The 12,485-nt window shown below is 41.5% G+C and overlaps 1 protein-coding gene across 1 annotated transcript; it reads left to right on the top strand.

Annotated features, from left to right (window-relative positions):
* The first annotated feature begins 1,950 nt into the window (after positions 1-1,950).
* LOC131475163 (trichohyalin) lies at positions 1,951-11,142 on the top strand. The gene is made up of 22 exons (XM_058653068.1): positions 1,951-1,957; positions 2,073-2,224; positions 2,915-3,014; positions 3,106-3,165; positions 3,259-3,329; positions 3,682-3,901; positions 4,231-4,371; positions 4,757-4,927; positions 5,390-5,512; positions 5,631-5,705; positions 6,685-6,752; positions 6,837-6,902; positions 7,075-7,138; positions 7,351-7,564; positions 7,640-7,786; positions 8,073-8,244; positions 8,461-8,608; positions 9,256-9,620; positions 9,696-9,895; positions 9,981-10,153; positions 10,234-10,453; positions 10,638-11,142. The coding sequence occupies exons 1-22, from the start codon at positions 1,951-1,953 to the stop codon at positions 10,789-10,791; spliced, it is 3,111 nt and encodes a 1,036-aa protein (XP_058509051.1). The 3' UTR covers positions 10,792-11,142.
* Positions 11,143-12,485: the final 1,343 nt, after the last annotated feature.

Raw genomic sequence — 12,485 nt, forward strand, 5'->3', positions numbered from 1 at the left:
AATGTAGCCACGGAAACAGAGACGCAGACTAACAACTTTGGAAAACCTAGCAACTGGGCCTGAACAAAAGGCCACACAAACATGCATAACACACACACAGGTTTTTGTGTGGCCAAACACACTTGACCTGAGTCCTTTCAGACTCCTGAAAATAAACACTGAGCCCAAATATTCATCAGAAATTGTAGATATTAGAGGTCACACACATTTAAAGCTGCTTGACTCTGAACAAAAAGCAGCAGCAGAGGAATGTGTGTGTGTGTGTGTGTCGCCGTCTCTCTCCTTCCCTCGCTCTCTGTCTCACACACACAAACACACACACACAGGGAGAGGACAGCAGGGGAAACAGCAGGTACGTCCAGCTTTTAATATTTTAATGCTATTTTATTAAAAAAAAACACACACATTGTACTTTTGATTAACTTACTACATATTGATCTCTTCACTGCTGTTATTTCACTTTAGGTAATAGACCGATAGTGAAAATTCTGAGATGATGAGTTTTACTCATAATATAAGTATAATAGTATAATAACATTATTATGAAAGTATAATAACATGTTTTTCACATCACACTGGTGCCAATATTTTGAACAGTACATTCATTACTTTGTTATAATCATGAATTATTCACAGATTTTTTTTATCTAATTTGTAGCAATATGTATGTAAGATATTGTTAATTTAGCATTTGAGAATTTAGCACCTTAGTGCAGGGAGGGGAATGGAGCAAAGTCATGTATCATCTCTCTTTTTAATCTTAAAATTTATGAATTATCCTTAATCTCAATCTCTCTGATTTAGAAATACATCATGAATGCGTTGACTCTCTCCTTGCTCAGTCGGGGGTGCGGTCAGTTTGTGTCATCAGAGGGAAACACCGGAGGACATGTTGGGCGGCTGGATGTTTGCTTTACCCCACAGGTATAACCACAAAAGGCTGTAATAATTCAGATTCTGGTGGTAATAATTGTTGCAGGAGAGGAACCTGCTTTCGTCTTACTTCGCCGTACTCCATCTACTTCAAGGTTTGACATGTTTTTGAGAAATGGTCTTTCAGTGATGGTTTGAACTTCAGCAGGTCATCGTGTGTGCTCATTGCCAGTGTGATTTCAATGTTGTTTCATTCATTACATAGTCACTACATTCAATGTCTCTACAAAAAGGATTACTACATTTGGAAGTCCCAGGAGTCTGTGCTACGCTTGACCAACAGTGGCCGTCTGCTTGTAGCTGCGGAGCAAGCCCTTCCAAAGACTTACAGCACTCGTCGAGGCCCACTTTTACTATATTCCCAGGTGTGTACGCAAGTAACTTCAATAATTGGAGATTTCAAGGGAAATTAACCCAGGTTCAGTCAGAAAGACACATAAAGCTTTCAAAAACCTAATATTGAGCCCCCTTTCTACCTCCAGGACCTAGTAACTACAAAAACCAATTGTGAGTTAGAGGCTGGGCAGAGGAAGAAGCGGGTTGTGCGCCGACACACTCAACAAGTGGAGCAGCAGCGGAGCACTCTAAAGGAGCTAACGGCAGCCATTCTGAACTACAGCAACAATCAGGTAGATGGAAAAATAAATCCTTTAAGTTTAGTCTCTGACACAGATTCACGTTGCAAAGATACTGTATTTTGTAATCGTACATCACAAGAAAAGAATGGGCTTTAGCGGAGGAGTCCTTTGTTTGTCTGTTGCACTGAATGTTGAGAATGTTGAAATAGTCACACTTGAACTTGTGTTTGAGGTCTGCAAAAGTCTGTTTTAATGTGTCTCCTCCCTCCAGAGCACTTTTCCCCATCCTGCCCAATCAATTTTTCCTTCCCTTCGCTTCCCACCTGTTCAAGACCTCCATTGTCCAGGTCCTCTGTCCATTCACCCCACAAGAGCACAGTGGCCTCCTACAGAGGACAACACTCAGCAACTGGAGCATCAACTAGGTAGATTTGGACAGATGTCAAGCCCCAAAGTCCAAAACAGAATCTGCAGATAATGAAGAAGTTGTGAAGGTTGTTTACACTTTGATGTTGAAAATTTGGTCTTTGGGTGAATCATCAAAATGAACCTTGTCTGCAGAAAAAGAAGTGGAATTGGACAGCAGGAAGATAATCAGGCTGGATGTGTTCCTCCAGAGAGCATGTACTTCCAGGACTCCAACCCCACAAACTGAATCACAGTCTTGGGTGCACTATGTAGCAACAACACCTGAAGAACCAGAGGACACACAGGTGACATGTTTAAAAATCCCATATTAAGATACACTACACGGACAAAGGTATTTGGCCCCACCGGTTAAGTATTGAAGTCAAGCACTTCATTTTGGCTTTGGGCTCTAGACCCCTTATCTCCAATGAAGGACAATCATAACTCTTCAGCATACCAAGACATTTGGTCAATCCTCTGCTTCCAACTTTGTGGCAACAGTTTGATGAAGGTCCTTTTCTATTCCAAGACGATTGTGTCCCAGTACCCAAAGAAAGAACTATCATGACATGGTTTGACTTTGAGTCTGGTGTGGACGAACTTGACCAGCCCGAATAGAACCCTGAGCCTTAACCCCATCGAGAACTTTTGGAATGAACTGGAACGGAGATTGTGAGCCAGAACCTTCAGTGCCTGACCTTATCAATGCTCTACATAATGAATTGACACAAATTCCCATATAAACACTTAAAGAAAGTATTCCAAGAAGTGTGGAAGCTGTTATAGCATCAAGAGGGGGGACTGAATGGTCTGAATACTTTTGTCCATTTAGTGTATTTGTCAGTGTTATTTCATCTTTACTAACAAATACAGAATATGTACATTTTAATTTTATGTAAACGATTGGTCCTGTCTAACCATTGCAGATTGACTTTAACATATGTTCACCACAGAGTGAGAATTCATTTTATACTGAGATAAAATGCTATCATAAGGTTGTTGATGGAGACTGTACCATTCAGAGGAACAGTGGGACAGACCATGACAACGGCAGCTGTGAGAGATCATTGAGTGGGAGAAGATACGGTACAAAAGGTAAAACAAGTGTAAGTATGTGTAATGAATGCATGTTCACAATTGATCTCATGCATTCAAGCTGTTTCCTGAATCATGTCCCGCTCTTTAGTAAGACCATGTGGAGCAGATCGACGGTCAAACACACAGTCTGAAACAACCTCTACCTCAGGTATTGTAGTAGAGGAGTAATTAAAGTACTAGCATGTTTTGCAGTTTATCCTCTAGTGATTACCTCAATGTTCGATTGCCTCCCCATACGCAGGTGTGTCGCTTCCTCCGCTGAAAATTGAACACTCAACGTGCTATGAGAAGACATGTTACAAGACAGACAGGGTAAGACACTTCTTCACTGTGGTCTCACATGTACTTGTTGCTTAATGCTTGATGATGGACATGTCTGGCTTTTGATTCTGGAGGCAGCTATCAAAAGTGAGCAGCAGTGTCTGTGTGAAGCCTCCATCACAAAGTAAGTCTTGTAAGTCTTTAACAAAGGCTACCTGTGAATAAGGGGCAGGAGTTTGGCTACTCATGTGTAGATAAGAGTTTTTAAAATATAAAAGTCAAAAAGACTCATTGGCTAAAGAACGATCAACATTGTTGTCAACAAGCAAAGGCTCCAGAAATCCTGATTTCCCTTGTGTTGCATTAATGTTATCTAAGAGACTATTGTGTTGAAATGTTGCAGGTGAGCTGGGAGAGAACCGACAGTGCTGGACACCGTGCACAGCTCCTACCTCCAATAGCAGAGAACTGCAGTGTTGCCTCAGTGAGAGTGATCCAAGATCAGTCCAGGCTAGATGCCCGGCAACTCCGTTCCGAAAGATATGGGATTAAAGCTGGAGAGAATCCGCAGAGACTCCACAAGCAGCCTTTGACTCTACCTCCGCTGTTTCCTGAGAAGAACGGTAACAAAGACTCACGCAGAGAAGGAATGATAGGACTGATAGGATTTGCAGTGCCAACTTTGGTGTTGTTTGGGTAATAAATGCAAGACAAAGACAATGGGAACTGCACGAGTAGTACTTTCAATTAACTTTGTTTTAGATATTATTTAGATAGTATTTAAAGGCTTACCAATCTGTGTCAGGTCAGATAAGTACCGTTCTCCATATTATGTCTTTTAGAAGATGTTATTTTTGCCACTTTCTAAGCTGTGTTTTATAGGACTATTTCAACTTACTTCCAATGTACAGATGCTGTGTTATATTAACACTTTTCTCACGCTGTCTTTCAGAGGAGACAAGTGGGAAGCTGAGAGGGGGAAAAGACAAATCAGAGAAGCAGTGCTTTAAAAAACAGACCACAGGTCAAGAAGGAGGAGGAGGAAGGTTAACCTCTGTAAAAGGTTCTACAATTCTGCTGGAGCCTGAAGAAGGTATACAGCACACGTACCACCTTTGGACAAAAATTATGCCGATAGGTGTGGATATACCAAACATCCACTTCTTAAATCAGTGTCAGCACAGAGTTTTGTAAAAATCACTCTACTGATAGTCAGTACCAGACGTTCACTATAAGCAGTTGTTATTTTGTTGTGTCACATGTTGTGTCTTTCACACTTTCTTTGTCCTTGCATTTCTTTTTCTGCTTTGCAATACACATCTGACTTGATGTAACAATATTCTACAACAGGCAGATCTGTGCTAGAGAATTTATTTTCATTTTAACGCCACTATTACTAAAGCTCCTGAGTTTGTGATACATCATGTTGTTTCAGCTCATGCTTCTCTTTTCCCTGATACACTGTCTTCTCTTTATAGAGACTCCTCCTCCTCCTCCTCCAGCAGGAGTGTCGGGCTGTGTTTCAGGATGGAAAGGCCCGAGCAGACAGAGTTCTTTGGCCTGTTTCCACAACCGACTGCTTCACCTCCAGGATCCCAGTGATGCCAACAGAAGTGTGGTTAAGGGAGTTCTGCCACTGGAGTTGAGAGGTAACTGGAGCTAAACCACTGCGACATACCCTGACCCTCAAACCAAAATGTAGATTGGATTAAATTGACTGTATCTAGCTGCTTGATGTAAGGACATGTATTTTAAATTCCCAAGTCCCAAATGCATATTTGTGTCTATTCTTCTCTTGTAATAGTGGATATCACAAAATATCATGAAATAAAACTGTTATATCGCATGTCACATCAGTGTGACAGGTCAGTGTGTGAAGTATACTGTGTTGGACGCTCAACACCCACTTTATTAGGTACACATGACACATAATAATGTGGCAGGAGTGTCACCTGTTATGTGGATTTCTGCTTCTGTAGTCCATCTTCAAGATTCAATGTGTTGAGCCTTCAGAGATGATCCCATGCATACTTTCGTTGTAATATTTTTGAGCTGGCTTTATTTAATTTCGTTGACAGAGGAATGGTTTTTCTGTGTTGTTTAATTGTCAGATTTGCAGGACGACAAATCGGTTGGCTGCCTGATCCTGGGTCCTGATGGGGAAATCATTCAGCTGTCACTGTACGACAACAATGAAGAGCCATCTCAGGCCAATGATGGCACACAGCAGAGAGGTACAATGGATCAACCAAAATCTAGAAGGGATTATCGTTGTATGAGTGTTGTAGTGGTGACATCCACTCTGTGAGATCCCTGGGCGGTAGTCAGTAGGTGGGTTTTTTTGTCTCTCAGCTCTACAGGTTTTGTCGTCGGAGGGAGAGAAGTTGCCCTGGGTCATTGTGCTGCAGTCTGAGAATTCACATACAGGTCTGCACGCATACACACACACAGAGCAAGACAATTGATGATAATTACAGGTTCCGGGTAGCTGTTGTTCATTTGTAATTTCTGGTCTAACAAGTCTGTTGCACTGTGTTTTGGCTTGTGGTGTGTTGATTTCTATAATTATTATCAGGGTTCGAGCACAAAGTGCATAGAACTGAAATCGTAAGAGTTATTCTTATTATTTTTCCTCAAAGTAAATCGCCTTTTTGAGGCCTTTCCCATACACCAAAACTCACAGATCTTCCTCCCACCCAACAGGAAGTCAACCATTTTAAACAGGAAGTGCCCTTTAACTTAGCTGTACATTGTCCGATCTGCACGAAACGTGATATGTGAGACAAGGAAACTTCCCTGAACATGTTTACGGACACGCCTTTCACCCAACATGAAGTCGGCCATTTTAAACAGGAAGTGCCCTTTAACTTTGCGCAGGGACGCCACTGAAAATAACTCGGACAGAAAATAACTAGTACCGCAAGCGGTGAATGAATGGGAGATAAGCTAGAGGACCCTCGAGCTCGAACCCGTTCAGAACCACTTGTGGTACTAGTTATTATTATTATCATCATTATTATTATTATTGTTATTATTATTATTATTATTGTTAGTAGTAGTAGTATTTGTAGAAGCAGTTTCTGTTTTTTTCTATTACATGGTGTCTCTGCATTGAATTTCAGTTCTTCTTATATTTTGTGTGGGTACCTTAAATTTAAAAATCTCACATTTGAAAGTAATCTTTAAAAAAAAAAGAATTTCAAATGTTTTCATGATTTTCTAAAATCTTGGATTTTAGTGCTCCTCTCATTTTATATGAATATTAATCATTAATCAATTTCATTCAATAGCTCCCATCTCCTTTGACTCAAATACCAAATTACATTACAAACCCAATTGAGAAAATTAGAATTACAAACTCGTTTCCCTTGCTCTAACTACAGCTGTTGTCTTTTGATGTTTGCAGACGAGGATATGGAGCTGGACACAGATGATGTTGAGGAGAAAATCCAGCATCGTAAGCCACTGCATAAGGTATGTGTAGGTATATAGAGATCCATCAAGCTCTTTATGAACATAAATGTTTGCACAGCCTTGTTTTGACACTGTGTACTCCAGAGACCAGGAAGTCACATGACTCTCAGTCAGTCTGCATCGGGGGAGCGGAGCGTCAGCACTGAACAGGTGAGTTTCGGCTCACTATTGTTCTGCACGGCTTTAACCTCTAATTTCACGTTAATAATGTTTATGGCCGTTCTTTAATTTATTCATTGTGCATTGTGGTGCAGACGTTAAATGTAGAAAAAGACTGGAGAGCAGTTTTTTTTGGACTATGTGATTTCTGTTCTCCATCCAGCTTTTAGATTCCCATATCTCTCCAGAGAGTGATGCATGGTTACCCAACAGCCACACAGACACTGGTAAAACTGCTGCTTATTTTATCATAATAATCTTAGTTTGGTTTACTTACATATATATAAGTATGTATATATATATGCATATATATACATATATATGTATTTAATTATATATATATATATATATATATATATATATATACATATATATATATATATATATATATATACATATATTTATTTAATTAGATATTTATATATCCTTGTCACTTCAGTGACCCAAAAGATTGGAGAGGTGGTGATGGAAACACAGACGAAGAAAACAAAGAAGGAAGCGAGACACAGTGTCAGGATGTCTCCACTGAGGGAGTGGGTAGGGCGGAAGGAGCCAGGAGAAGGAGACGCTGAGGCAGAGGAAGGGAAAGAGGACGACGAAGAGCCGGACACGACGGGACAGCGTGGCCTTTTGTCTGGATCGCACAAACCGGGGTTCTCTTTTAGTTTTTATCTGTTCACTGTGTGAATTTACCAGAAATGCAACTTCTTTTTTTCCCCCCCAACTAGTCTATCCAGAAAGAAGTTTAAAGACGGCGGATGTGGCAACCAGCAGAACGTCAGCCCAGATGTGGCAACAAGTGAAGATGCAGTGGACAGAAGGAGGAGGAAGAGTATTAAGAAGAAAGACACTGATGAAGCTGCAGTGACTTCTGGGTAAGTGAGATTATAGTTTTTGAGAATGATTCCCCCAAGCTCTGGCTGTTTTTGATTTTTGGATAACTTTATTTTCTTTGATTTTATGTCTCGGGGGAAATCATGTACTTGATTGCACAGATTGTTATGTTATGCGACCACCATGATGGAGCTGTGGGCAAAAGCATTTGTGATAAATAGAGTTGTAATTGTAGGTTATGATGTCCTGCAGAAAAGCTTGAGAATGTTTTCATTTTGGTAAAGGCTCTTCAATGAGACTAAAACACCATGTCTTTAATCTACTTAGGAAGCGAGGTCTGAAATCTGTGAAAACATCCGAGTCTGAGGCACAGACAAAATCTAAGAAGAGCAAAGAAGGAGGCGGCAATGATTCCCAACCAATCATGAGCCATAAACCAGGAGCGAGGACCAATAGGGAAGCAGCAGGCGTTCGAGACCAATCTGCTCCTCCCTCTGTGGTGAGAACTGACCGATCACGTGATTTTCTCACATTCAAACCAAAGCTGTGGCTGCCTACCTTCAGTCTGTTTGAGGAGATCTTATCAAACACGTGGATTATTGAAATTTAAATTGAGACACTTGGGATTTGCTCATGGAGTAAATATCTATCCAAAGCAATTTATGAAGTGATACGCCAGGTTTTTTGTCTGCCTGTAAACACTGAACCTTTTTAGGAAAAAAAAACAGGAGCCACAGAGGGAGGGAGAGGGGGAGAAGAAGAGAAGATGAATGAGGAGAGCGAAGTAAGAGGAGGAGCAACTGTGAGGCAGAAGATCGTGTCCGATGGGAGGAGGAGAGGGAAGCTGACTCATGATGCTGATGGTAAGACATGAAAATCCTGAGCTGAGGCATAAAGTAACTTCAGTGACAAACTTTATGACATCCATCCATGTTTTGGACTGTGGGAGAAAATCACACTGGGAGAACATGCAAACTCCTTCCTCGTTCAAACCGGGATTGAACTGCTGAGCTTCATGCTGTGAGGCAACAATGCTGGCCACTGTACCACAATGTAGGTCCCTTGTTAAAGACAAAATCCATTTACTCTCATCATAAATGTTGGTTTGTTGTCATCGCCCTGACTGTGCATCTTTTGTTAAGTGAAGTTACGTTAAATTGAGTTACGTTACATTTTATTGTTCGCAATGTTGAAAATAGTTTTTGCCTCCACATAAAAACATGGCATGAATAACACCGACCCCAACTATTCAAAAGGAAAGAGTTTGTAGTTTTGTAGTTTAATTGAATTCAATTAGATTTTTACTGTTCAATTTCAATTGATACAAACATACATATCTCTTTCAACGCTCATCCAAACACCACCAAAGTCGGCCCTGTACACACTGGTGCTCTCAGTAAGTCGCCTGTCAAGCAATCATTTCAACACTTGTGCGATTAACTTGTGCATTTATACTCGACAAATTCAGCTATAGTTATTTTACTTTTCTTTTGCCTTTCTGTTCTCGTAGAAGACCTTGATGAGGGGGTGGATTTCAACCAGGAGATGGAAGAGGAGTCTTACCTCAAATACATCGAAACACCCCCAGCACCACAAAATCACAAGCACAAAACAAAAACAGGGGACGACTCAGAAACCGATCACCTTCCCACCAGCGACGAGCGCAGAAGCATCCGATCAGTGAGTTCCCTCAGGTCCAGTGACGCTGCGTCCCAATTCATTCAGAGGACAACAAGGAGGTCTGCAGCCTCCTCCCACGAGGGGACGGCACCAGCCAGCATCGTGGATTTCGCCTCATCCCGTGGTCGCCTGTCGTCGTGCTCTACCGTCATGGTGATGGACGAACAGCTGATGTTGAACCCAGTGAAGCCGGAGGTTGGTGTGAAATAAGCAAACACTTCACTGACAACAATATCATGTCTTTAATAGTAGAGCACTGGTGTGTTGTAGTTGTCCAAGCTCAAAAAGAGTCAGGAGGAGCAGGCGGCGCTGCGTCTGGCCCAGCGAGCAGAGAGACGGAGGCAGGAAGTGGAGAGGAAGAGGAAGGAGCGGGAGGAAGAGGAGAGGAAGCAGCAGGAGAGGGAGCAGATGGAGGAGAGGATGAAGGGCGAGCTGGAGGAGGAGAGGAGGAAGCGAGCGGAGGAGCTCAGGTGTTACTTTCCTCCACTGACACAAGTTTGTTTCCTCCAGAAAACAGAAAGTGTGCTTTTCTCACGCTCAATCTCCAATCTCCAGACTGAAGAAAGTGGCAGAGGAGGAGGAGAGGAGGAGGCGTGAAGAGGAAGAACAGATGCGAGCGAGACAGGAGCAGGCGCGAAGGGAAAGCGAGCGGAGGAGGCAGGAGGACAGGAGGAGGCAGGTGGAGAGGCTCCAGAAGATGAGAGAGGAAGAGGAACAAAGGAAGAAAGGTGAGAGGAAGTGCAAATGGAAGAAAGAGAGGAAGAAGAAGGAGGTACACGTGAAAAACTACATACTTTTTTTTTTAAAGCTGAGCTGGAGCGTTTGCAGCTGGAGGAGCAAAGGAGGCAGGAGGAGGAGAGCAGGATGCTGCAGGAGATGGATGAGGGCGAGAGGTTCGAATACCTGCGGAGAAAGGAGCAGGAGGAAGAAGAGAGGAGGAACAGAGAGGAGGAGAGGAAGAGGAGAGAGGAGGAGGCTGCTTTAAGGGCTGCAGAAGAGGCCAGGCTCCAGGCGCAGAAGCTCCTCAGGTATGTTTTGAAAAAGTTCTTCATATAACTTTTGGAAAATTTTAACCATGTATTTATTGATGGGTTTATATTTAATAATTATAATTTTTTATGTCTATAAAATATATATAAAACAAACAAAATGGATGTTTTTTTTCCGACTTCTAAACTGGAACTGTTGACTTTCACTGTGTTCTTTCTGCAGAGAGATGGCGCTGTTGCAGCAGCACTTGACATTTAAACGAGATCTCGCGTTGGAGGCCGGAGGTCTGGAGAATACCCAGGGTATCTCCCGACCGTGGATCTACTCTTATTTCAGTTTGCTGCAGTTACTGGGACTAAATCCCACTCCGAGCTGAGACGACCTCGACATGATGGACGGAGTTGGGACATGTGATATTGTCAATTTTGTCCGTACATACCATTTTCAGTTTCTTTCCTTTGTTTCAATCAAAGACTGAATGGAAACACCTGTACTTCTTTCCTTACACACACGTCAAGTCACAGTTACTACAACAAAGCCAAATTATGGGAACCATATTAGATTGGTAACTTTTTAAGGCTAAAAATGTAATAAAACCCTCTATAATATATAAAATACAAAGCCAACAGTGGAGCACACTTGCACCCATGTCAGTGAAATAATTAGAGGTTCAGCGTGTAAGAATTAGTGACATCTAGTGGTCAGACTGCAGATTGTAATAAATGGAAGACGGGGGGGGGGGGGGGGGTCTCATCCATATTTGCTTGTGTCGTAAGCCTCTTCTTCAGATCATGGAATGCACAGTCTAGCTGGTTTGTCCACTCAGGCTGCCGTAGAAACATTATGGTGCGAGATGGCAGCCTCAGAAAGTACTCTGTTCTACAAAAAACAAAAGTTTTAACCAATTATACAATTATACTAACATACAGTACTTCAAGAAACCCTGCTATATGTTACCTAAGGAGCTTTAATGTAAAATTGGACTTTGAATTTGTGTATAAGTTGGAAAATGTAGTTAATTCTGTAACTGTGATGAGTCCCAGTACAACAGTTGCCACTCTTTCAGCCCCAGAGATGATGTAACATCACTATAATGAGTGTCCTTCGGTCCACTAGTGTCCCCGGTGTCCCTGGTGTCCCTCACACAGTGATAAACAAGCCTCTGGGAAGAGGACTGGCTACAGCCTCAAGACACGTAGCTCATTACTGTATGACTCGGTGGCTACTGTGTGTTGGCCTCATGGGATGGTCCTCAAAGCATCAAAACATCACCTGAAGATAATAATAATAATAATGATGACTTAGATTTATAAAGTGCATTTCACAAAACCCAAGGTCCCTGAACAGTTGAGAACAGAGAAGAAAACAAACAATCAGGTGGCAAAAGTTTGCTGGAACAAGGGTCGCTTCAACAGCGATTTAAATGACTCCAGAGTTGGTACCTGGCACAAACATTAATGAAAAAATATGTCAAATTATTGTACAATGTCAGTGTGTTTCTCATCGGCTGTTGTGACTTTGTGATTTCATCACTCTATCAAATAACAAGTGGCGTTGTGTTTGAGCAGAACGTGCAGTTGTAGTAGAATTGGTCAGTAGAGACCCAATCTAACAACCTAGTAAACAACCTAGGTCTCTAAAGGAGGGTCCAGTTAGCTAAATAAAGTACTAACACAAAGTGTTTATACAGTGTTTATACATTCAAAACTTATTTTCCTGGCACAGGAGTCTTTTTTTTTTTTTTTTTAAATAAAACAGCCTGACTTCTGAGAAAAAGTCAGAATACTGAGAGAATAAAGTCATACTATTGGTATATGTATTTTTCCCAGTAGTCTTATGTGGCACTAATCCTCTTCCGTAGAATTGATATATTTGAGTTCAGGACATTATGGATGACATGGATGTTAAATAATCACATTTGTCACATGACTAAATAATTCAAATACAACAAACAAAAAACAAAGAAAAGTCAGTCAAGCTGGAAGAAGTAGAGGAATTGTTTTTCTTTCTTTCTTGTTTCTTTTTTTTTGACAGAGTGATCCTCTTCTGTCAGTTGACGAGCTTTGTCCT

Source organism: Solea solea, chromosome 2, assembly GCF_958295425.1.
Source record: "Solea solea chromosome 2, fSolSol10.1, whole genome shotgun sequence".
Lineage (NCBI taxonomy): Eukaryota > Metazoa > Chordata > Actinopteri > Pleuronectiformes > Soleidae > Solea > Solea solea.

Coding starts and splice junctions, on each gene's coding strand:
- LOC131475163 (XM_058653068.1), top strand. Junction 9,896..9,980: donor AAGCGAGCGGAGGAGCTCAG/GTGTTACTTTCC, acceptor TCCAATCTCCAG/ACTGAAGAAAGTGGCAGAGG. Junction 10,154..10,233: donor AGAGGAACAAAGGAAGAAAG/GTGAGAGGAAGT, acceptor TTTTTTTTAAAG/CTGAGCTGGAGCGTTTGCAG.